The sequence below is a fragment of the Magnolia sinica genome, chromosome 19, assembly GCF_029962835.1.
Source record: "Magnolia sinica isolate HGM2019 chromosome 19, MsV1, whole genome shotgun sequence".
Classification (NCBI taxonomy): Eukaryota; Viridiplantae; Streptophyta; class Magnoliopsida; order Magnoliales; family Magnoliaceae; genus Magnolia; species Magnolia sinica.
The window spans coordinates 29639030-29665419 of NC_080591.1; the positions used below are offsets into that span (position 1 = coordinate 29639030).

The 26390-nt window shown below is 41.6% G+C and overlaps 1 protein-coding gene across 1 annotated transcript; it reads right to left on the reverse strand.

Annotated features, from left to right (window-relative positions):
• Window positions 1-3137: 3137 nt before the first annotated feature.
• On the reverse strand, window positions 3138-21453 carry LOC131235555 (WD repeat-containing protein ATCSA-1-like). Its single transcript, XM_058232759.1, has 9 exons — window positions 21138-21453; window positions 16007-16267; window positions 15749-15908; window positions 9500-9675; window positions 7771-8005; window positions 4682-4836; window positions 4499-4588; window positions 4326-4394; window positions 3138-3357 (listed from the first exon to the last, which is right to left on the reverse strand). Exons 1-9 carry the CDS (start codon window positions 21285-21287, stop codon window positions 3301-3303), a joined length of 1353 nt encoding a protein of 450 aa, XP_058088742.1. The 5' UTR covers window positions 21288-21453; the 3' UTR covers window positions 3138-3300.
• Window positions 21454-26390: the final 4937 nt, after the last annotated feature.

Here is a 26390-nt window from a genome sequence, read left to right on the forward strand (position 1 = left end):
TGTCCATCCGTTTTTCCCGATATCATTTAAGGGCATGATCCTAGAATTGAAGCACCAAATAACAGGAAAGAGTGGTGATAATGACATCAACGGTTGGAAATTTATTTGCTATCCAATCTGTTTGATAAGGTCACACAGACATGGATGAAAGGGAAAAATACAAATATCAGCTTGATCCAAAACTTGTGTTGCCAACAATGAGTTTTCAACGGTAAGTGTTTAATTTACACTGTTTTCTGTGGTGTGGTGCACTTGAGCTTTGATTATGCCTCAATTTTGGTCCCCTGCTCTAAAATGAGATGGTAAAACAGATGGACGGCATGGATAAGACATATATCCACAGTGTGCCCGCTCCGGAGTTATTTGATATTACAGCAGTGTATGTATGACGTATAGGCACCTAAGAACTGTATAGGCATAAAGTAATACGAACCAATGTCTGCAAGTCACAAACCCAAAATCAGATTCCCTGAACAATCCTAACCTATGATTCTTGGCCTTTGGGCTGGGGCCAAGATAGGATGAGCCTGGGCCCAGACCACTCCATATCTTAAGAGTTAGGCCCCAGCCCAATTTGGCACAACAGGCCCGACCCCAAGTCCAAAATAGATGGGCCCAGTCTGAATGAACAGACCCAGCCCAATTCGAAAATTGACAAAATCACATCCGTTGATCAAGTGAGCCACACATGCACATAGAAATAGGCACTTTAGAGGAATGAAGCAATAGTCTACATTCAAGATGGATGGATTGCCTGAGGATTGAAATGGCATATCTGTGGAGGTATAACACCCACTTATAAGGTCAGGTTGGGTGGATGGGGCAAGATCGACCTGAAATAACTTGAGCCCCAAGCCAGCCCACTGGCCAAGTTAGTAGTCAAAGCCCAGCCCAAAGCCAGGTCAGGGTCATTGGGTTGAGCGGACTACCCAGCCCATTGCTACCCTTGTTTGTTGAAATAGGACCATTAGATAGTTTTCATTTTTAACCATTCAATCAATGTCCAAAAATCTGATAGTAAGATAATCGAATAATCTTAATTTTTGCTTCTTGATACAGCTAAACTGAGACCCAATTTGGATTAAATTAATGTAAATTACTTGCAATTTTTAAGTAATTTCTAATCGTCTGCATATCATCCATCATGATTCAGCATGGGACCCTAATGTGCCGGGGTGTAATGCATGTTAGAGATCCTGATCATTCATCATGTATGGTTCCAAAAATAAATTTCGTCCACTAATAAGGAAGGTCAAAATTCTATAACAAAAATGGGTGATTTGTGAAAAATCTATAATTAAGATGGAAATACAACAGCTACCAATAGACCAACGGCCTCAATTAATAAACAATGGGCCCCACTTTTCAAATTTGAGATCCTGTATATACGGTGCAAAGATGTAGGATACATATCAAATAAATCTGTGCTATGTACCATACTCTGCATGAAAAAGCAAAGACACGCCAGCGAGGATCCATGTATACCAGTGGGCCCCGACATGAAGATGAGCTGGCAAGAAAAACAGGCCAATTCGCTCATCAGGCAGAGGTAGACTGCATATCACTAGTTTGCCGATGGTTCGGACCCATACAAATATGACTGTGGTGTGGTCCTCGGGCCCGAAATCACAGGTTACTGCACTCCTGTCTCTTGAATTTTGAGATTTGGCTCCATATAGGTGCTCCACTACTAAGTTAGCAAAGTTTCAGGACAGGCATTATGGATCCTTTACAACATGCATATCATAGTCTCGCTTGTTTCTTACTCATTCTTCCGTCGCGGATGGCCCGTCGTAAATGAAATGAGTTACATTGATCAAATGATTTAGCAATTGATGAATGACTTGCAAATGAATGATTTAACATAGGTTTGGACGAATCGTTAAGCCAACTCATGACTCACTCAAGTCAAACCCTCTGTCAGGTCAAGTTGAAAAAAGGTGTCAATGGAGGGTACCTAATTAACATGACCCTAGCAAGTTCTAAGTTTTCATGCAATTCAGTTATTTTTGCTGTATAGAGACAAAAACTTAGATGATGATGATGATGATAAAGAAAAAACTTGTAGAGTCGTGCCATATTTTCTTATTAGCTAAGGGGGTATTTAGAAAGTGGGATGCTCTGTCATGAACAAATGACATGCTAAAGTATTTTAATCTAAAATGTTATCGTGTTGTTTTTATGATTTTGAAGAAGCAACCAATAGTTTTTTTTTTCTAAATTTTGATACAATTAAATAGATTGCCACACGGATGTTATATTCTAAGAGCCCAAACTATGTGACTGAATAAATCCTCCTCTATCTGTTGCATGTCGAGGGCTCCTCCTTCCCTTTCTTCAAACTCTAATTCGTGATTCGTATCTTTCATATAGAAATCTCTTATCCACGATAGAACAAGATCCATTTTGCATCATATCTAACTAATTCCTTAGCTTGGACCGAAGAAGCAATGTCACTCGATTATTATCAAACTAACAGCAATCTTTTTCTGTCCGTGGGGAACCCCACCAGAGAGCCTTCTACTTCTAATAGGCCATGAACTAAATCAAAATCATTCTCAACGAATCCAAATGATACAAATTTTTTTCATTGGGTCTGGGTGGAGACCAAAGATTTGAGCGACTGATTCGGCAGAACAACTCGAATGTGTGTGTGTGTGTGTGTGCGTGTGTGTGTCTGCACGCACGCACGCACACATCTTTTAAGTTTCAAATTATAAGTGGGTATCCAATACCCTAATTGGGTACCTGACGCCCCAATGGGTATGAGTATGGTTGCCCATTTCAGACCCAACATAGGTATAAGTACAGTTATAGGTGCAATACCCATTTACAGGTATAGGTATGACTACCCCCGCACAGAACCCAAACCTGGACCATTGCCACCAGTAAATATGGCCGACAATAATGTCATGCTAGTGTTTTCATTTCCGTTCTGTTCTCACAGATTAAGCATTCTATCCTTGTTGAGCACCCCATTGATGACATTTTTTCTTGCTGTTCAGCAGCCCAATGCCATCCGAAAGAACCAAACTCTATAGTCTGTACAGCTACATCTATCAATATGAGCCAATATGGATAGTGGCCTCCTGTGTATATGTGTGTGTGTGTGTGATGGTTTCTGTAGAGACTGGTGAGAGATGTTCAAATATTAAATTCAGCAGCAGCAAAGCAGAAGATTACATAAGTAAATGAATAGGCAAGGAAAAGGGTCATGTGTCTGAGGAAAAACACAGCAAAGTAAAAACAAGCAAGCAGAATGTGGTAATTTTTACATGGAAGGGACAGAAACCATCCCTTTCAGTCGCTCCAGTTATCACAGTCTGACGATAACATCTGTCCTTCCACTGCTCCTTCCTGCATATTTTTAGAAAAGAAAATGGCAAATCGATTCTAAATGCATGTAACAGTAGTTAGGTAACAAAGTAGTTGCTAAGGGTGCATTTGGTAACACCACCAGAAGCTACTCCAGGCAGTTTCTCTTACAAAATAGAAGCTATTCTAAAGTGTAGAATGGCTTCTATTTTGAAAGAGAAGCTGCGATCAAATGCAACCTAAAAGTCATAAGTTGGTAACCTGGAATTCTTACTAAAGTGTGATCTGGTGTGAGACGCCGAAATACAGATAAAGCAGTGGACATTGTTTTTCAATGGACGGCCATGAAATGTCGGCCACAGTATTTTGGTGTGGGTTTCTTGTACCGGATCATTCCTCATATTAATTTTGTTTTAATTAGTTGTCAGGATTCCTACTCTCTCTTTTTTCCCAGTTTTTTTGGAGTCCAAGGACCTCTAGCAGTGTCTATTTTGGGTCTCTAGATAGAGAACTGATCACCTACAGCTGCAAGTATGGTACAACCCATTTTTTTATGCCTTCAGAATTTTTCGTTTCGACTCACTTGAAAATATATGGGGAAAGTGCTTGTAAAAGTGGGTTGTCAGTGAAGTGAACCTACATAACCGGTTGTAGGCAATTAGTCCTCCAAATATGCATAACCCAACCATATTTCGGTAGAAATCAAGGGGGGGCATTCATGTAGTTTTTGAGACTCATTAGGAAGGAAAACTCTGTTCTCAACATGCATTTTGATTGGTTGATGCAGTAAACCCCACATCTGAGTATTGAGCCCTATTCTACTCAGGGTTGACCACCTTCATAACCAATCAAAGTGGCATCTGGGCATCTTTTTCCTGCAAACATGTAAGATTAGCAGGGCTTCCATACAGAAAGTAGTGTATCAAATTTTCACACCTTTTCCCCACAAACATGTGACATTTGCAGGGCTTCCATGAGGAAAGTGCACATTTTCATATGAGAGAGCATACCAGTTCTGCATCCAAACAGGATGGAGACCAGACAAGAATCTGTCTGTCATTGCTCCCTGTGTACAACTCCTGCAAAACCCATTAAAACAAACATCAACATACAACTGCTTCAATTCAACATTTCAGTTTACATAATATGTGATGAGAATGTTGAGGAGATGACATCAACACACCTGATCCTGTGAACTAAACCAGCAACAGTTAACACATTCATAGTGGCCGCGAAATGTGCGGGACGTCCTACCAGACCACACATCAAATGCCTGAAATAATTAAATGATGTTAAATCATGCATTTGGGTTAAGAATACTCCAAACATCTTGAAGATATTTGAGTGGTTGGGAAGGAAAAGGTACCTTGACAGTAGATATACATGGAACAAAAACGAGTGATGAGTCTCCAGCAACAGCAAGCTGTATTCCTTTGCTAGTTTGCAGCCGTGTGGCTTCAAAATTCACCAATGTGTTGCAACCAGATTCAATATCCCACAACCTTATTCTTGAATCCGATCCTGAAACTCAGAAGGGCAGAGAGTTTCTTTCAACAACCTCAACAAAAATGTGAAAGAAAATGGTATGACTTGCAATTCAGTCAGATGCAGAAGGGGGCGTCACCCAACACACACACACCCTCACATTTAAGATGGGGATTTTCACAATGGATCTCTCAAAGAAATCCCAAGCAACAGCGCACATCTAGCCCATCATCCATATATAAGACAGGAAATACAACTTTCAGCTGAACTTCTGCTCAGCCCAACAACCTGTCATGTGGATCATCACTTATCGTTGTTATGTTGGGCCTCATGGTGAGTAGGAGATGACCCCAATATCCCCGCTATCAGATGATCCTAGCCGTCTTGATCCCCATTACATGTGATAATTACTTGTAGTTGAAAATGTCCATCAGAGCTCGTGGATCATTTGATAGCAGAGATATTGTCCATGGACAAAAATGATGGGGCCCACCATATGAACAACTTACCAAAGGTGGGCTTACCTCCAACAAAAGAGTACAGTTTCTTTTGACTGAGGGGCCACAAAAAAACATGGTGTATTAAGATTGAGTGTCTTAACGTTGAAATGTGAAACATGTCACCTAATCCAAGCATGCCATCTCAGCCTGATTCCACTCATAGAGGCTCCAAATGCATGGTCACTCCCATCTCGTCATGTCTACTCCAAATTATAGCTTCAGAACCACCATTTTCAAGGCCAGAGTGTAGTCCTTTAGGTATCGCAAAGAAGGTTTTGTGCACGTCCCTCTTCATAGTCTGTATTGGATTTTGGTGCCAGATCCACTACAAATGTTTGTAAGATAAGCTTAACCTACAAATCGATGTGTGGAGCCCACATGATGTTTTAATGACATCCAATCTGTCCATCACACACGCTCCCTCCTATTCTCCTTGGCTCCCAAAACTTGGGTTATTCTAAAATTCAGGTGGGCCACACCAAGTAAAATCATGCCCACAGCCTCTAAAATCACTTGTTGTGGCCACCTGAGTTTTGGAATGGCCTAACTATTTGGGTGTCCATTCGTCCTAGTCAGATGCATCAATGGATTAGATCATCATTATCATCATCATCTAAGCCTTCTCCCAATTAATTGGGGCCAGCTTCTGAATCGATTAGATGGCACATACAAAACACAGTGGGCCCAACATACAATCTGGTAGTTTTTTTTTCTTTTTTCTTACGGTGGGTGTCCCTACCCCAACTGTTCCCTTTGGTGTGGCCCACCTGAGTTTTGGTCAGCCTGATTTTTGGAAGCCAATGAGAACAGGGGGTGAAAACGATGGACAGCTTGGACGTCATCAAAACATCACAAGCCCCACAGAGAGATTTCTAGGTTTAAGCATAGCCTACAAACGTTTATAGTGGATAAACCTCTTGGGTATCTAAGGCATGGTTACTTTCATAGAATTGGATTACACCCCATTGCCTAGAGAGAATCAAGAAAGACAGGTAGATCAGTAATTTATCAATCACAGTTCCATATTGAAGGCCTGCTCATACATTCCCTCAAGGCAAAGAATTCCAAAGTTTATACGAACTTTTAGTCCTTCTTATCACTTAAAGAAGAACTTGATGATCCTCAACATGAGAATATGCATAGCATCCTCAGTGCTTAAGCTTGTACGAGTTCATCCCATGGTTCAATGATCAAGACTGTTGACCTAAGGAGCCTCATTGTGGATGTAGGATTACTAGGGGTGTACACGAGCCGAGCTAGCTCGGTCAACTCGCTCGACTCGGCTCGAAAAAGCTCGATTCAGCTCGGTTCGAAACTGAGTTCGATCTGAGTCGAGCTGGTTTTTAGAACTCGAAATTGAGTTCGAGCTGGCCCGAGCTTGACTCAACTCGGTCAGGTAGTATAAAAAAATAAAAAATAAAAACCCTAAATCCCTACTTTACCCATTTCCTTTTGTTTGAAAACAACCCCGCCCGCCCGACCAACGACCCTACAACCTCTCTCTCTCTCTCTCTCTCTCTCTCTCTCTCTCTCTCTCTCTCTCTCTCTCCCTTTCTCTCTCTCTCTAAAACATAATCTTCCTCCTCTCTCTCTCTCTCTCTCTCTCTCTCTCTCTCTCTCTCTCTCTCTCTCTCTCTCTCTACTCGAACTCGGCTCGAAAGCTAGAGCTCAAACTTGGCTCGAACTGGTCCGATTTGCTGACGAAGCCAAGTCGAGCTGGACATGGTGGCTCAGACACCGAGCCGAGCCAAACTCGAGCTGGGTGTGTTTGCTGACTGAGCCGAGTCGAGCTGAGGCCAGCTCAACTCGATTCGACTCGGTGTACACCCCTAAGGATTACTCGATAATCTCCCTGATTGGAAGATCCTCCACATCCAATCCTTAGTCTTTTGTCCATTGAATCCGGCCAGCCACCATATTTTGTTCTAAACGGTCTATTGGTAGCAACCAATCGAAGGGTTAGTTCTATCAGGGATCTTTGGCACATGGCCTATCCATGGTTGGGAACAGTACATCGATATCCTGAGCAAACCATGGGCCTCACTTGTATAGTCTCAAAGCCTGGGGATGCTATGTATATCCTCAGCTTCAGGACATACAATTCTTCTCATTTAAAAAGGCATGTGGGGATCCTTCACCCAAAATACAGAGGACACCTCCAACAAAATAACAAACTTGGGTTATTTCAAAGAATGATGACAATGACATGAATAGACTATATATAATGAAGAACATCTTCATATCCTTTTCTTTTCTTTTTTTAAGATTAAGAACCACTTTATATCTTTGAACGGTTAATCAAGAAAGTCCATGCAGACCAGAATCGCTAATCCCTGCACCATAATAAGAATTTTCCGCCAAATGAGGGTAACGGGAAGAGCTACAGCTTCAATTTGTAAGCTCATAAGGTGTTGACTTAAGTACTAAATTACCGCTAATGAACTAAAAGGGTAGAAGTGTAGAATTTGACCTGAACTAAGCAAATACATGCCATCTGGTGTTGCTTTCAGCCCAGTCACAGCACCATAATGAGCTGTTGCACGGTCACGATTGGACATCAACCCGGGGTGTCCCTTGGATTGACTTTGACCTTTGAAGAGGGTTGGGAAATGTTTGGAACTGCTGCCAAAACCCGTTCTTTTCTGTGGTATCCTGGCCTTTACAGAAGAAGACTGGCTTGCTAGCGACGACTGTGATGCAAGCCCCTGATTGTGAAGAAAGGTTACAGCTGATTAGAGAACACAAGGATTCTTGTGAAGAAATTGTAACTTATTGGGCAGGATACAAAACGCAATCACACTGAGGTATATTCTATAAACCATAGTTCCATAACACGAGAGATCACTAGACTGAGTTGAGTAGGTGGAATTTTGAATCAATTGACTCCAGTCACTTTGCAGACTGCATGTCAACATGAATCAATATATCTAATCTTCAAAATACCAGTCGAGTCTTTGAGTCAATTTCATCAGGTTATTGACTACACCAGAACCAACACAGATGGAGATCGGGTCAAGTCACGTTTGCGGGTTTCAAAAGTATGCCAATCAATTGTCTCAATGGTTTTATCAGGGAATATGAGAAAGATATATTTCAAAACCACATAACTTGATAGTTTTCAATGAACTCATGTTCACCAGCTATTACTTGTGTTAAAGTGCACTGTATTTGATGTACGTTCATTGCAGTGTACTTGTGTGTGAGAGCACGCATATAGTCAGTTGTCGTGTGGTGAACCATATCCTTGGAGATAATAGTGTATCTTTTACATTTGATTTGCATTTTTTTAGCTTTTGTTATGAGCTTCTATGAATAAGAAGTAGTAGGAGATATATGAAGAAAACATTCTCTTTCTCCTCTTTTTTCTTCCTCTCCATGCTGTCCACAATGTGGTCTCTTGAATCTAACAATTTGTAATTTAGTCATGTACTATCATACTGAATTGAAACCAAGTGAGCAACACAAAAGAACCAGTAACTATGAGGCTAGAACAGTGAGATAAAAGGAACAAACATGAATATAATACTGACCTCAATGAAGAAGATAGACCAGGAAGACAACAGCAAGAAGCCCCAACAAGAGTAGGCACCCAATCCCATAGAGCCACTTCCCAGCACATCTAGTTTTGTTACAATATAGTGATATCTTGCCGAGCAATATATACACATACACATACACATAATGTACTAGTATTTCTCCTTAGTTCATTCTCAGAGGGTTGCATAACATGAAATCGACAGTAAGATACATTCACACAATCTACAAGAAATGGGTCAGCTAGATTTCATAAGCCTAAGAAATAAACAGAAATGGGATTGGAGAACTCACGATAGTGAAATCATCGCGATTGCTCAATGAGATGAACAAAAGATAGAATATAAAGAACGCTGTAAAAGCTGAAAACAAAGCACCAATCTGATTAGTCTCTTTTTTTTTCCTCTTCTTCTTTTCTTGGTTGGTAAGCTCAGACTGGCCCCATGACCTCACTGTTGCAAAGAGAATGTCCCTCATTTATGGGTTCACCCCACATTAAAAATTAATAGGTTGGGTTTTGTATGTGTCATGTGGATTGAAGACAAGCCAAGAGATAGAAAGCTTACATATTTTAACACTCTTTCAAGGATACGAGGTTGCTTCAAATAAGGAAAAAAAAAAAAAGGAATAAGAGAAAGAGTGAGCGAGAGAGAAAACGAACTTACTTTTTTTGGAGTTTTCTCGAGAAGAGGTGGCCGTCTCCCAAGTTGAGATAGAGACTGATCTAAAACACGAAAACAACCAGCACGTCGAATGTCCCAGAAACGAATTGCGCCGTCACACCCCCCAGTCATCAAAACCCACTCACTAGATGTAGACCATTCAACAGCCATTACTCCATCTGCCATTACAATATAGAAATGATGATATACATTGATGAAGTCTGCACGCGAAGACATTGAACTTGATAGGTTCGCTAGAAATTCAATTTTACACATATTTTCCATGGGGAATGATGCATCCAATAGGCTTGCGCATGACCAGATCTTTTATATGTACTGGGCAATCTGATAATTTTTCTTTAGCTTTGCTAGCAATAATTTTGTGATCTCTGCATAGATAAAAGGGAAAGGAAAAACAAACCCAATTTCAAGACCAAGCTAACATGCATGGAAGTGGCTATCTCTCGGTTTTGCAAGTTACATATGCAAGTCAGAGATAATTTAATGGAAGGTTTAGAGTGGCCTGAAGTTTTGGGCCATATCTACCCAATGGGACTTCTTGTTGAGCAGCTCGGTTGTCCAACACCTTGTCATGTGTTGGCGTGTGTGCCTACATGTAGGTGTGGATAGAGGTACATGTGGGATTATGATGGGGATATCACGTGCACCCCCCCCCCCCCCGGCGCACGTACACAAGGAGGAGGAGAGCCCTACCATCGATCTGGATTGATGGCAACATATAGGGAGGGCCTCCTAGTTAGAAGACTATATTTTGGTTCGTTGGAGTGGACTCGATAGTCATGTGAATTCCACAATGAGTTCTCATGATCGTAGTCCATTATTCTAAATAATCTAGTACTTTGGGTTTTGCTTATTATTAGGAATATCATGGACGATTTAGATTGCTTTGATTAGTTGTTATTTTTTATTATTTCATCTCCAAGTAATAGGTTGAACACATGGCGCGAGTTTTGGAGTATAGGGTTTTATTATAAATAGGCACCCCTTTTAGTCCTTTTTTTTTCATTGAAGATTAATAAAATTTCTGCGTTTTTCTGCTCTTCTAAATTTCTTAGTTGTAAAGATTCAATTGGGTGTGAAACCCTCTCTTCCTTGAAGGGCTGACTACCGTGGTGCGAAGCCATACCTATTCCGATTCGCCCCCACCTTCTACCATCCATATTTATCTTCTCTCACAGTCATCTACGCTTCAAATCTCATCCTCTATTGCAGCCGTTTTTCTCTCTACAGCAGATTTCTAGAATCTTGCCCTACAGGAGGGCTGAAACTTCGGTGAAGCACCATGCGCAAACCGTGCATCGAATCAGGCTGAAATTTAGAGGTTATGTGGCCCACCCCTGGCCGACCAGGGCCAAGCTAGCTGTTTTTTATTTTGATTTGTGGGCCCCACACGCGTGCAGGACACCTCCAGCGCACGTGCATTTGGACCTTCACTGCTGTCCACGAGTGTGACGCTTCTCTAGTTCGTCTCTCTCCTCTCTTTCACCCCTCTTTTACCCCAAATCCCTAACCCTAACCCTAAATTACTCAAATCCCCAATTTTATGCCCTTTCTTCAACCTTAGGGTTCCCCAAATTGAAATCTGTGAACCCCTTGGATTGGAGAATTATTTCTGTGCATGTGTGGATGAATTCACCCTCCTTTGATTATTGTTTGGTCTATAATTGATTGATCCAACCCTAGCTTGTGTAAGCCTGAGCCTGCATAGATTCCCCTTGATTGAATGCTTGAACTTTTCTGTGGGATATGGAATTGTGTAATTGTTTCTGAACTAACATGATCTAAAGCCTGACTATCTTGCACATTATCTATGAATTTCATGTCCTGCATCAGATTAGCAAAGCTCAAGGCCTCAATGACAATCTTGAATCTTGAAACAGGGGTTATGACATTATTTAACTTACAAATCAATGTGTAGCTATCACCCTCCAAGAAATTGAAAATGTTAAATATCCAGATCCAATTTTTGAGATAAGCATGCATTTGACATTAACAATGATTCATGATAAGTCCCCAACACCTTTTTTCTTTCTTTTTCATTTTCTTCTTCTCTTCTTCTTCTTCTTCTTTAAAATAAAAAAATAATAATAATAAAATAATAATAATAATTTTGCTGAGAGAGAGAATTTAAATTTTAGTATCAAAAGAGGAAAAAGTAAGAATAATCACGACCTCGACTCTTAAGAGTCTACATTACAATACGAATCAAAGAACTCAAGAGAACAACTTTCGAAGTCTTAAGAGACTTTGCCCAAACAACCATGAACATTCTACCTCTCCTAAAAACCTCTACTAGGCAACTTGCAAGATTGCAGAAAGTTCTGCTAATAAGTTCACCCCAAATCAACCACATGCCTGCAAGATGGGAAAGTCTCCACAAGATCTGTCATTTAGGACCTTGAAAACCCCTCATGCCAAGTCATTGAATAAATAAATAAATAAAGTCCCAATCCACTGATGCATTACCCAACATTTCTGAAAGAACAAGAAATCGCCGCCCAATAGCCTGCTCAAAAGCCGCAACGAATGAAATAAATGGTCCACAAATTCCACATCCCAAAGACAAAATGCATGCATTGAGAATAATCATGTCTATTCCTCTGGTGATCACTGGTTTGCATTTTATTCTTTCCACAAGTGACCGAATGCAATGACCTTTGGCGGTCCCTTATTAGAGAAATACACTCAATCAGCTCCTTTTCGCTTTGAGAAGAGGGGTCTAACAAGGCCAGTATGAGGATTTTACTGAAAAGCTCCCTAACCATTCAATTTTCCCCACCCAACTATCCCTTCCATCAAGAGAAGGCTTCCATTGTTCCAAGAGATCAAGCAGACTCACCATTTCTTCAATTTCATCTTCACTCAAAATTTGTGGCAAGCAGGTGCCCATACACTTGATCCCCCAAAATGGAAAAACACTGAGAAATTAGTTTTTGTCCATGAAGAGCTACTTGATCTAGCCTAGGAAAGATGTTGCTAAGGGAATGATCACCTCACGAGACATCCTCCCAAGAGCAAACTCAAAAGCCATTTTGATGCAAGACAACTAACCACTTGCTTTAAAAGCTCAAACTGATAGAGCGTGTGAATCAATCCCTTTATCTCATAGCCTAGGCCCCACATCCCATGGGTTAGGTCTTCGGCTGAACACCCCTCGTGAGCCCCACATCACAAAGATTTCGCCTCACACGGGCTACCCCCCCAGAGTGTGCCCCCACATCCCACAGGCTACCCCACTCGAGCCCGGTGTGAAAATGCCCTTGCATTCATCACCTGCGGTGAGGAGTCTTGAACACGAGACCTTCGCTCTGATACTACTTTGATGCAGGACAACTACCCACTTGCTCTAAAAGCTCGAACTGATAGAGTGTGGCGAATCCATCCCTTTATTTCATCGCCCAGACCCCACATCGACCGAACCTCCCTTATGGACCCCACATCACAACATAGGTCTCGCCTCACACGAGTCTCATGCCTCACACGGGCTGCCCACCTCAAGTGTGCCCCTACATCCCACAGGCCACCCCACTCAAGCCCGGTGTGAAAATGCCCCTGCATTACATTTCCAACACTAAAAACAATCTCCTTTCCTGAATTGGCTTTCAACTTTAAAAGTCAATTTCCATCCTCTTAAAGCTCTATTGGGACAAGAACATTCAAATTAAAGGATGTCAACACTTAGTTTCTATGATAAATTAGACCAGCACCTAATATCGTCAATAAACTCTAAGGCTAAGGTGCTCAAAATCTTAAAAGATTGATCAACCTCAATTCCGCAAGCAATGAAACACACATTAAATATTAGAAATGCCAGAAGCATGGTAAACTCAGTGATCTGTTCATTTTTATCAAAGGATAAAAGATTTGTTTAGGAAACAATAAGGGAAAAAATCATAATTATACAATTGTCAACTTTGGAATATGTATATATCCTCAGGTGTTCAGGTTGTAAAGCAGGCCCATGGTTAAGTATTTAGACAATGGAGCTAATTGAACCACCACAAATGGGCCATGCCCAAAGTTCCAAATTTGAAGATCATCAGTGATACAGGACAATTAACCACCTGCTCTAAAAGCTTGAACTGATAGAGCGTGGCGAATCAATCCCTTTATCTCATAGCCCAGGCCCCACATCTCATGGGTTAGGACCTCGGCCAAACCCCCCTCGTGGGCCCTACCTCACATAGGTTGCCCACCCCGAGTGTGCCCATACATCCCACAGGCCACCCCACTCAAGCCCGATGTGAAAATGCCTCTACATTAATCACCCCCGATGAGGAGTCTCAAACACGAGACCTCCCGCTTTGATACCACTTTGATGCAGGACAATTAACTACTTGCTCTAAAAGCTTAAACTGATAGAGTATGGCGAATCAATCCCTTTATCTCATAACCCAGGCCTCACATCTCATGGGTTAGGACCTCAGCCGAACCCCCCTTCTGGGCCTCATATCACATGAGTACCGCCTGACACGGGTCGCCCACCCTGAGGGCACCCCTACATCCCACGGGCCACCCCACTCGAGCCCGGTGTGAAAATGCCTCTGCATTAATTGGTACTCAATTTTTGCGCATTTCAGCTAGAGTGGATGGTCACGGTATTGCTTTTCTTGACTGTCCATTTTGAGGCCATCATTAGGGTTAGGATTATGTTTTATGGAGATTTATGGGTCACGATCCAACCACTGCAGGGTAGGGTTATCAAAATGGGTTGGATTGGCCCATTGGTCTTTCAAGCCTAGACTACAGTATTTTAAAACAGCTACATTATGGGCATAACGACTATTGCGTAACAATAACAGTGATGCCTGCTACACGATCTGGGGTTGTAATGGGCCGATTTGAAGGGAAAAAAGGCCTGTAAAAGGCCGATATGGGGCTGATAAGGTAGCCGTTATGGGCATCGTTGTTGTTAATACCTTGGTCTGGACCACTTTGGGCCATGCTTGGGCTGGCACACTAGACCTGAAGGCGAGGCCCGAGCCTAAAATTAAAGCCCATTTACTAGATGGGCTGAGCCAGGGCTGCATAGAAAAGCCAATCAACCCAAACGAAACCCAGCTTGTTTACAGTTTTCATGGGCACTTTACTAATATTTCCTAATATATACTCTGAACAATTTGGGTGCTTTAATGATCTATAGAAAATATCTTCAGTCATATTTTAAAAGGAAAAATATTGGGTTCTAACCCATGGCTCAGTGGTAGACGGAGTGCATTTCAACATTGAGGTCATAGGTTTGAGCCCACGTTACCTTTAAAAAATAAAATAAAAATCTCTAGTTGTATTTAAAGCTTTTCTTCTCTCCTGTACTAGAACACCTTTTTTTAAACAGTTTTATATGGTGGGAAGCTATTTTGGTTTATGAGTGGGGCTGTGAAGCTATTTTGGCCTCTTCATGGGTTGTTTTGGTGACTTTTTTTTTTTTTTTTTAAATTGAATACACCCACACACACACACACACACACCACAATGGTTCTCGAACCCATGACCTCAAAGTGGAAACACATAGTGTCTACCACTGAGCCATGAGTAAAGGTGGAGAAAAACTTCAATGCTTTATGGCATCAGGCCTGACCAAGCTCGGGTCTCTCTGCCTCAGCCTGATATGGGTCCATGCTGGGCTTGGACCTAAGTTTCATTTTACCAATTGGACTTGAACAGCCCGTGGCCCAACTCTAAGCTCGACTCCTCGACAGCCCTACTATGTGTTCCGTGTCACATCAACATTATGGATCACCAAACCATGCCTCAATTCGTACAAGCTCAGGACAAAAGGATCACATAATCCTCAGACTTCTAGTTTCACAGACCTCTTGCTCACAACACAACTTTTTCTAGTTAGCTTTTCTTCTATTGGCAGACCAAATATACATACATACATACACACACACACACACACACACACACACACATTCATCTTCTGATCCATGGCAATTTGATATTCAGATTGCAAGATGGACACTTCACTTCAGCCAATATAATCAAACATTTTCCAATCAGAGTTCTACTCTTTTCTTTGCGTTTTCCCTCCTAATAAACAACAACAGCATAATCATCATCATTTAAGCCTTATCCCAACTACTTGGGATTGGCTTTCCAAGCAAACAACAACAGAATGATAATCACATCACATATCCAGATGAATTAACGCCAAAGTGTATGAGATACAGACAAGAACACAATCATCAAAATGCAGCGTTAATTTCCAGGCTAAAATCATTGTCTCACCACGGTGACCAGACAACGTATGAGTGAATGCCCCAGAAGCAATATCGCACAGACGAACCTGAACATCTTCAGTTCCAGCAGCAATTAGCATGTGAGATGCAGCAAGTGAAGACATGGCTGTCCCATGAACTTTTCCTGGCATTTTGAAATTCATTACCACCTACAAATTAACATTGAAGTTGAAAAGACTATCAAATTACATAACAAAAGTTACACGCAAGAGAAAAAGATGTCGAAAAAATATTATTTGTCCCTTACTTGAGTTGTATTTGTATCCCAGACATTGATGCAATGGTCAAATGAAGCTGTAATGAAAAGACCTGTGTCGATGGGATACCAAACAACAGACGATATGGCATATTTATGTCCCTGCTGGTGTTGCTTGTCAATGACAAAGAGAGGTTTGTGCTTTGCAACCAGGCCACCTCCCTCATAACCTGTGGCACGTTGAACATCGAACGCAGCAGCAGATCCATCAGATGCACCAGATAATAGATATCGCCCCTCCGTCAAATCAACCTGAGCTTGTGGTCAAATTATGTGGCCCCATGATATCTCAAAATGCATAGTACATATCAGATGTATGAGAAAATGCTAGGAAGATTTGCGCAAAGGTAGATTAAAGAGAACATTTGCAGCAATGCCACTAGGGACCACCATGAACATGTCCTAGCACAAAAATCAATGGGTCCACACACATGTATAAGGAGACATTTAGTTTTTTTTTTTTTTTTTTTAAGAACAATGATCAATATTTTGTGTGCACATGTGGCCTGCCTAATTAGTGTACCAACCTGATTTTTGGACCAGGGCATAATAACAGTGGGCCCCACCTGATGAATGCCCTGAATCTCACACATCTATGCCACCTTAGCATGTGGGTGGTGAACTCATCTTCCATCTGCCTTCGTGGATATCTTCCTCGCATTTCTTCAAAATATATTCAAGTTTTCAAGCATGCATATGTGGTAGGACACTCGGGAATTTGTTAGGTACAAGTTTACCATATGTAGATCGCTTATAATAATTGTGATGAAGAAGAATTTACAAAAGCACATGCAGTAGAGTGGTTAGTATACTGATCTCCTAAGTAGGAGATCGAAGGTCTGACTCCTACCGAGCTCAGACAACTTCTTAGTTATCTAAATTTTCAAATTGAAGTAGTTGGCCAGTTGACCAACCCAGTCGATTCCCAGATGCCTGGAATTTTAAAGGTACTAAAGAATTTGTTTCGAAACAAAAACCCTAAGAAAGAGATTCTGTCAATCATGTTTGGCTATTAGGAAAGATGGGTACACAAGTCTAACTATAAAAAATTTATTTTTTTAAAAAAAAGTGACTGTAGGGAGGTAATCCATTTCCCTGGAATTTGCAAGCCAGCCTCTAGCCAAGAATCCAAAAACTTGCAATTTGCTGGAAGTGGGTTCCGGCTGGAATCCATTTATCACCTTTTCCATGGTGCCAAATGCATGAATTTGCCCCTACTTGAGGATTCCATTTCCGGCAGTGTACTTTTCCAGGTTGCCAAACGACCCCTAATTGACTCCACCAATTATTCCAACGGGTTCCAGACTTCCTGTCCATTTGGACAGACAGTCTAGGTTTCAGAGCACTAAGCAAAACACAACTTAATGCATGGTGTGATTTTAACAGTTACATAAAGCAGTTATAAAATCATGAAAAAATGAAAATCCAGATACTCCTGACAGATTCAATGGTTTGTTTGTATCGCCATGGTGGATATATCACGATACATCTCCTGGTGTGAATGTTACAGCGATATTGACATTGGTTTTGACTCAATTAGGTCCACTCTATCACTTCTCCAGTATGTTGTAGGGGTGGCAATGGGCCAGCCATACATGCCCCGCGCAGCTTTGGACTGGCTTGTACCTATTAGATTAGCTTGTCGGTCAGGCTTGGCCTGGCATGCATGGCATGATCAGCATTGGGGCTGGGCTTTGGCTTAGTTCATTTTATCCTAACTAGGTCAGGCCTGACCCAACTTGATAGGTATATGTGTTCTATTCTACATATACGTCATTCCAATTATCGATTGGTTAACAAATGCATCTTGCATGTAGACCTTGGTTTTCATTCTTCTAATTGTTTATTTACTTGTCCATGTGCGGACCACTTGATTGAGGGGATGGATTCGGAACATTCACCGTGGGAATAGGGATTTGATCCATTTTTAGCCCCCAGCTGGGCCCAATTATTTTTTCAGGCTCATGTTTGGGCCTGCTCTGCTGGCCCATGCAGAGCTTGGGCCATGGGCCTTATAGTGTTGTTCCCAAACGCCACCCATTGCCACCCTATATGCCTGTGTGTATTTAAAACTTTAAACGCACCATCTGACTGTCAATCTGGACCTTCCCTTCTGTCCAGCCCATCTAAATGTCCACCTTAAAAAACTGACCAGAGGATTCTTAGTCCTAATTGTGCGAATGTCAGCCCTTTCACCAAGTATAACCACTCCACAATCCACAGATCAGATGATTAGTATTGTTATCCCAGTGAATCTTGAGAGAGGCAATCGGAGGTGGGGTCTACTAAAACAAGCACTTCAAATTAATGATTATCCATTTTCTGCTTTAAAAATGTTCAGATGGATAGAATCCAACAATCTTTGTTTTAGGGATTTTTATAAAAGATTTACCTTTTCTAGGGTGATCTCTAGTATAAGACTAGATGATTGTTGAGTTTGTTATCAGTCGTTGCATCGTTTCTCTTGTGTGAATTGAACTTTCAATTTGGTACATTGAACTTCATTGCAATTACTTTCTTCCCTGATCTTGTTGCATTATTTTTATATGAAAGCAAGTTCTGCTCTTGGGAGATTCTTCTCTTTTACTTTCTTCTTCCCTTCCCCATCTTCTTTCCACAAATTCTGTCCCAATATTCAACCTAAACCTACCCTCAATTCCCTAAACTAGTCAATTATTTCAACCCTTTCACAAAAAACCACATAAGGCCTTCATCTCACCTGAGCCATCACCCCATTTCTATCCCAAGTAGTACCAAACCCTGCTTGTGTTCAACCCATAAACAGTCCATATGTGAACACTAGAAGAAGGAAGACTTACAACACGGGATGACTACTAAACCTCAGGTGTCCACGTATGTCATGTATGCCTCATGTGCCACTCTCCATCTTCAAGCATCCTACATGTGTCACATGTGCTAATCTTGAGACATGCTAGTGACTATCTAGAATCAATGAGACCTCAATACCCATTTCAAATCAATCACAATTTATTTCAAACCTAATCTTACTTAATATGGTAAAAGCCTAATAATAAAAAGCAAACATAGCAATTATGTCTCTAAAACTAGCCCATATCTTCAATCATATTAATCACATCTTCAAATCAGCTCCCATATATCTCTCAAAAATAGTAAATTACAATCCTTGATTTAGGCCCCCAAATTCGTAAATAATCAGCCCAAAAAATCAGCACATGTTGGGCTCTTCGGTGGGCTATGGGCCTACATCTTGCTAGGCCCTATAGTGGGCTGGATAGGCTTAAGTGGGCTGGGCCATACAATGGACCTAGATGGGCCTAGTAGGCCATGGGCTTGCATGAAAAAATTTATTTTGACAAACTACAAATTTGAAAATAGATCCTAAGGGGTCGTTTGGATGCCCATAACTTTTGTAAAATGTAACTTATTTACCTGTAAGTAGGATACAAGTTGTGGTTGCAAGAGGAAACTTACCTGTAAGTTTGTTTCAACTTGTAAACATAGCTTGAGGCTATGTTTCCACTTACCCGTTAGTAAGTTACATGCCAATGGATGGACTTTTGAATTTGGAGTTGAAGTGGGAAACACAAGTGGAAGGAGTGAAGAAGGTCATGATGGGCACCTACTTGGACAAGAAGCAGTTCGTCCCCCATTGATGCTTTGATGAAGCCTATGTAGGTGGCTGTTAAAGGAAGCCATTGAAGAGGAGTAATTGCAAGTGGTTGGACAGAGAAGCCATTGAAGGCGCCTTGATGCTTTGACGAAGAAAATGAAAGTGGCTACCAACCGGTCGGTGGCCAAGCTCTCTCTCTCCAGTAGAGAGGTATTTGTTTCAATCCCTCTTTTTCTTTCCCTCGGCGTCGTGGTTACTTTGCCCAGACTCGGACTAGGTAATGATCCCTCCAGTACGAAGATCTCAGTGTTGGTCAGTATTGTGAGCCCCACAATGATGTATGTGTTTCATCCACTCCATCCATACATTTTATCAGCTCATTTTAGAGCATGAGCCCATAAATGAGGCAGATCTAAATCTCAAGTTGATCACACCACAGGAAACAACAATGATTGAATGGCCACCATTAAAAATTTCCTATGGCCCACCATTTGAACATGTGGATGATGCATATTGGGATGGGATACAACATGAATCTCAACAATCCAGGGGAAGTGGTAAACGGATTGCAGGAATCTCATCTCTAAGATAATCAAAGAAGAAGAAGGTCACTCTCACATTGACTATCGTACAAAGATTTGATAGCTTTTACAGGTCAACAGACATATATGCCACCCTCATGTCCGCAAATATGGCAACAAATATGATAGTAGCATTATGGCAGGAGTTGGAGAACATGAACCATCAATGAAGCCATGATGCATAAGGCTTTTAGATTCCTTTCAAATCGACAGAATCATATCCATACGTTCCTTCATGGCATGGCCCCAAACCAAAGACAAGTATGATCAAAGAACATGATTCCTAAATAGAATGCTTTTGTTGTAGTTTGTATGTATGTTTCTCTCCTTTACAATATTGTAAACATATTTTGGATTGAAAATGAGAATTTTTAATTTCCTTGTTGCTCACCTTTAATTAATGTTCCACGTTACAGGTATTTCGAATACATGAATTCACTTTTATGGCTCACCCAATGATAAGTTTACCTTGAGAATCAGCTCCACTATTCATCTAGATGAGCGTAACAAAATGGCGTACTTCGTGCCCAGCTTTCTTATGTGTCAATCCGATTTTGGAACAATTCCCCACTTCAAGCTCCACTGGTTGTGAATATACAGATTCTTACTTCTAACAAACTTAAAGGTTACCTAAACATAAAAACCAATTTACCTGTAAATAATTTACAGCTTACATCCAAATAGGATTTACCTATAAGTATAAGTTAATTACAACTTAAAAAATTTACAGGCATCCAAACGCGCCTAAATTTTGAGGTAAATCTTGTTGAAAAGCAAGGAAAACACTATTTTCTTTCCCACAGTTTCCTGGAAATAAGGTTTCCCAAGAAACACATTTTTTTCCCATGCTTTCCATGAATCCAAACAGGCCCTAAGACGACCACCAAGTGTTCGCTGAAATTACTCTGAGAGAGAGAGAGAGAGAGAGAGAGAGAGAGAGAGATTGAACCTGGAGAGTGTTGACAGCGCCTCTGTGAGGGCTGACGATTTCCTTGCGGTTGGAAAGCTCGATAGCGGCCACACGTTTTGAACGGATGCGATTGGCGAAGGATTGGGGACGGATCCTCCCCTTTTCTCGATGGCCCACCTCCTTCCACATTTCTGGCGCATAGCTTCTTCCCGCACTTGGGGAATTCCCGATGGAAAAATAACGGACGATTAACGGCCTGTTAATTAACGGAATTTTGGGTGTTCGTAGACGGAAGGAAACGGAAGGTCGGTTCTGCACTTTGCAGGGGAGAAGGCCGATTCGCCGAGGGTAGCGTTGATCTCTTTCTCTGCTGGGTTTCGTGAATAGGAGTAGCTACTCGCGCGAGTGAAAGATGAAGAAGGGTCCTCGAAGCACTCGTGCTCATGTGGCACGCGTGTGAGATATCTAAACCGTTCATAAGATAGCTAGTACTCTAAAAAGATATAATTCAGAAATAAGGTCGGTTATCTAGTGAGGTGAGCCAAATATTTGTTTGAATAAGGACCATTGGTCATCGTTTTCTAATTTACATTTATTTTCATTGCCGCCCACCCAATGAGTGGTTGGTCTTATTTGTGGTTCAGATCTTTTTTTACCGTGCCATACGCCTGATGGATGGTCCAGGTCGTGTTCCGTATTAGCACGTGTGTGGAAAATCATTTTCCTATCTCACTCGCGCAAATCCAACTGTCAGACCTCGAAGGGATGCAATGGGAGGGAAGCGGATTGGCTGGTGTGCCACCTCGCTGATGTGTTGACGTCACCAAGTTATGTGGGGCCCACCATGAGGCACGTGTTATATCTAAACCGTCCGTCCATTTTCCAAGATCCTTATAGGGGTAAGATCAAAAGTAACACAATCCAGCGATCACACTGTAGGAGATTAAACGTCTATCGTTGAAACCTTCCTGGGTCACAGAAGTTTTGGATCAATCGAATATTTATTTTATTTTTTCATCCATGTTTGTATGAACTTATGAGTAGATTGGATGAAGAAAAAACATTATGGTGGGCCCTACTACTATTTTAATGGTGAAAATTATTGTACTCATTGTTATTTATGATGTGGTCCACTTGAGCATTGGATATTTCTCATTTTTTAGCACATGCCCTAAAATGATCTCCCCAAATGGATGAACGGTGTAGATATAATAAATACATCATGATCACGATGGCCCACAGAACTTTGAACTTTTTTGTATCGTTCATACGTCACGGAGTCATGGAGCTCGATTGCGCCACGTACATGCACCTGGCTGCTGGTGTGCGGTACAGCAGCTGAGCCGCTTCCCGATGAGAGGAGCTATGGGAACCTGGACCGGAAGGGGATTTGCTGGTGTACCACACTCCACCGACCTGGCTGGTGTGATGGTATCACTAAGTTTTGTGGGTCCCATCATGAGGTATGTGTTATATCCAAACCGTCTTTCCATTTGGCGAGCTCATCTTAAGGCCTGAACTGGAAAATAAGACATATCCAAGGATCAAGTGGACCACACTGCAAAAAGTAGTGGAAGATTGAACGTCTACCATTGAAACCCTTTTGGGCTGGTAAAAGAAGTTTTGAATCAATATGATATTTATTTTTCCTCTTCATCCATGTTGGTGGGACCTTATAATAAGATTAGATGGAAAATAAATGTTATAGTGGGTCCTACGAATGTTTTAACATTGAGAATCATTGTCCCTACTACCATTTGTGGCGTGGTCCACTTAGGACCTGTTTGACCCGGCGCATTAGACGGAAGTGGACGGGATGGGATGAGATTTAGGGCCCGTTGGATTTAAAACCTCCTGGATTTGGAACCCCCTGGATTGCCAACCCGAACCCCATGTTTTTGTTTGGCACCTTAGATTTGGAACTCCCTGAATTGTAAAATTTGTGTTTGAGAGTGTGGATTTGAAACCCCTTCAAATTTTGTAGTATATTTACATGAATATTTAAAGAGACCAAGTAAATTATTTAAAATACTCAAATTAATTAAAATATACTACAACATAAATAATAGTTATAACAAGCTCATCAAAATATACACATTAAAAAAAAAAAAAGATATAATTCCAAACTTCTAGTGGGCCAGAGAAGTGAGCCTACTAAATTTCACCATTGTCATGTGTTAAGATAAACATATCTACTTTAATTTCAGGTCTAAAAACACACCATAGAAATTACAAAACATACGTGCACCCACGTTAATAAATAAAAGGATAAAGACTGTCAAATATAAAATATTTTTAAAGTTATACAAACCCGAATTACCAAACTAACAAAGCTAAATAAAAGCATACCAATCTCAAATAGTGTTTACAGGAAACTCCCACCTCAGCTCAACAAGCAATTCAATGAAGAATCATGCTGCCTCTCTATGCTCTAAGAGATACCTTAATGCTCACCATGTATACGGTTTGTTTATATTCGGTACGGCCCTAAGGCATTGCATTATGGTTTGTCGGAAGTTACTCTTTTCAATTTGGGCTGTGTGTTGCATATTAACGTAGTCATCGAGTTTGTCTTTCATCTCTATCATTGTGGCTCGGGTCGCTTCGATAGAGGATTTTTTTCTTTTAAACGAACAATTAACTCGTAATAAAGTATAATCACAAGATTACCCAATTCACAAAGGTAACATCATCATCACAAAATCCACTAATATAATCATTTGAGTACAATGCTGAAAGGAAAATACATAAATCTAAAATCAAGCTCCAAAAGATCACTGCATGCTCCAAGCTCAACACTGCTGCACCCTAACATCACCTGCACGCATCTATCATGCATAAGCTTATAGAAAGCTTAGAGGATGGTGTAAGTGTGTGCACAAGGTAAGTGCCAAGTATTCAATACAATGCCATCATCATACAAACAGGAAATACTGGTAATTCATAAATCGTATAATATCGGAATAAGTAGAAATACTGACAAGAGAAGGAATTATCAAAGTAAACAGAAATACTAACAAGATCATAAATCATACGATAACAGAGTAAGCGGAAATACTGAATAGTCCATGAGTCAAACCATATTAATGTACACAATATAGGTCAGCTATACAAATGAGGAGCCAAATATCAGATGCTGATGATACAACGCAATCTACAATTCCTGATGAATTCACGTATAGCGTTAGCCGTACCTAGACCATATAAATGCAGAAACACAGTAATCCAAAATACCATAAGCCGTGGATGTAATGCAATATGCGGTGCAAATGGAATGAACATGCTGAAGTGTGAAGTCGGGATGATAGTACGTAGTATCGCAGGCTACAGGGTCCACCATAAGGGACTTCTATCCAAACCAGTCCCATACCTAAATTTGGATAGTCAGACTTAATGTGGTAAACTCCTGATCTTAGGTTCGTCGCGCGCCCCAACCGAAATCCTGGCCATTGCGAAGGCACACATAACAAATAGTTGCACACCACCAACCCGAGTGGATAGTGAATGAATGAATGCATAAATGAGTATGCAACTCCTGCTCACTAAATCCACATATCATTACAGTTCATCTCTGGGATCATCACCGGAGTTTAGTACACTCCAAACCAGATTGCCGCCCCATCGGGCACAATATGGTGAGTGGAAAAGACCTCACTATCCATCTGCCAATATCGGGCCCGGCTTGTCGATAGCGGACCCATTCCTCGAGCTGGTCGAACTAGCCTAGTATTGCCCCCTCCTCTCGGGCGAGGTAAGGCCGCACCCCCTTCCAACCGACCACGACATAGTGGGAGACGCGGCTAACGGTATACGACCCTCATGCGCTCATGCATCCACTCGGTCTAAACGTTGGAACAACCTCCGGAACCAAGAGGGTTTAGGGACTTTCACCAAGGGATATCTATAACATCCCATGTAGAACAGATTTTCGGTGTCGACCATCCACGAAATACCTGTGGAGGCTACAACCCCGATGTCGCTAGGGCATACGGTGGTCATGTCACATAAATGTGAGATGCATGAGTCACACAGTCCAATCATGCATCAATCCTGCACATACCGTGCCTCATGTGGGGCAACTCCACCTATCAAGGAGCCCTATGAACAACCTGCCCATGACATATGCAATGGTCAATCACATCTCATAACAAACACGTAGATGATGTGTATGGGCATCTATCATGATGTTATGCTATCACATACTCATAATCAATATCAATGACTGATGTTAACAGTCCCTCCGAGTTTATTACTACATCACAACCCTATACTTGGGGAGTGAACATGGACCCATGACTTCACACGAGGGACAAATATACAACACCATGGGCCTCACTCAAGAGCTTAATGCATATCACGATGGGCCTTTCACATGGGCCTAACATACATCATAATGGCTCCATAGCCTAGCCCTCAAACACACCACAATGGGCTTCGTACAATCATAATGGGCCGCGTCACATGGGGCTAATACGCATCACATGGGCTACATATACATCACAATGGGCCTAACCCAGGGGTCCCAAATATATCGCTATGGGCCTCAACCCATGGGCAGAATATACATCACAATTGGAATCCACAATCGGCCACGATGATTGGCCTCGATCGATAATCGGTCAATCGGCCATGACAATCGGAATCGGTAGTCGATAACCAGAATCGGCAAATCAGTCATGTCAATCAGAATCGATCAATAATCAACCTCGTTGATTGGTCGAACATGGCCTATGGGAAGGTCACAATATGGACATTTAACCATCATCGCCCATCAAAGTGGACATTTAACCGACATTGCTCCCAAGTAGTGGCCCATGTAGAGTCAAACATAAGGTAGGCCCAAATATCCAACAGGTGGCCTCAAATAGTCATCACAGGTGGGCCTACACATGCAGTGCGTGGGCCTACGCATCACGGTGGGTCGATACATTGGGCCGCACCATTAGCCTAATATGCCCATCACGGTAGGTCGTACCATTGGGCCGCATCAATGGGCGTCAATCCAATAAGTGGGTCGCATCAATGAGCCGCACTAATGGGCCTCATACACATCGAGTCGGGCCTCGATAGCGGGCTGAAAACATATCATAATGGGAGACGACATACGGGTCGAAAATATGTCGCAATGGGCCTCGACCCATGGGCCGAAAATACACCTCTGTGGGCCTTACCAAATGGACCATAAACACATCCTAATGGGCCTCAACCATGGGCCTCTAACATATCATAATGGGCCTTGCATCAATGAGCCGTACTAATGGAGCTCATGCACATCAAGTGGGTTGCACAAAT

What these genes read in the sequence shown, in the direction of transcription:
- LOC131235555 (XM_058232759.1), bottom strand. Translation starts at nt 21,287, where the DNA reads ATGTGGAAGGAGGTGGGCCATCGAGAAAAGGGGAGGATCCGTCCCCAA. An exon ending in GGGATACAAATACAACTCAA is followed by an intron (nt 15,909 to 16,006) that starts GTAAGGGACAAA and finishes GTTAATTTGTAG; the next exon opens with GTGGTAATGAATTTCAAAAT. An exon ending in CATGTATATCTACTGTCAAG is followed by an intron (nt 4,589 to 4,681) that starts GTACCTTTTCCT and finishes TAATTATTTCAG; the next exon opens with GCATTTGATGTGTGGTCTGG.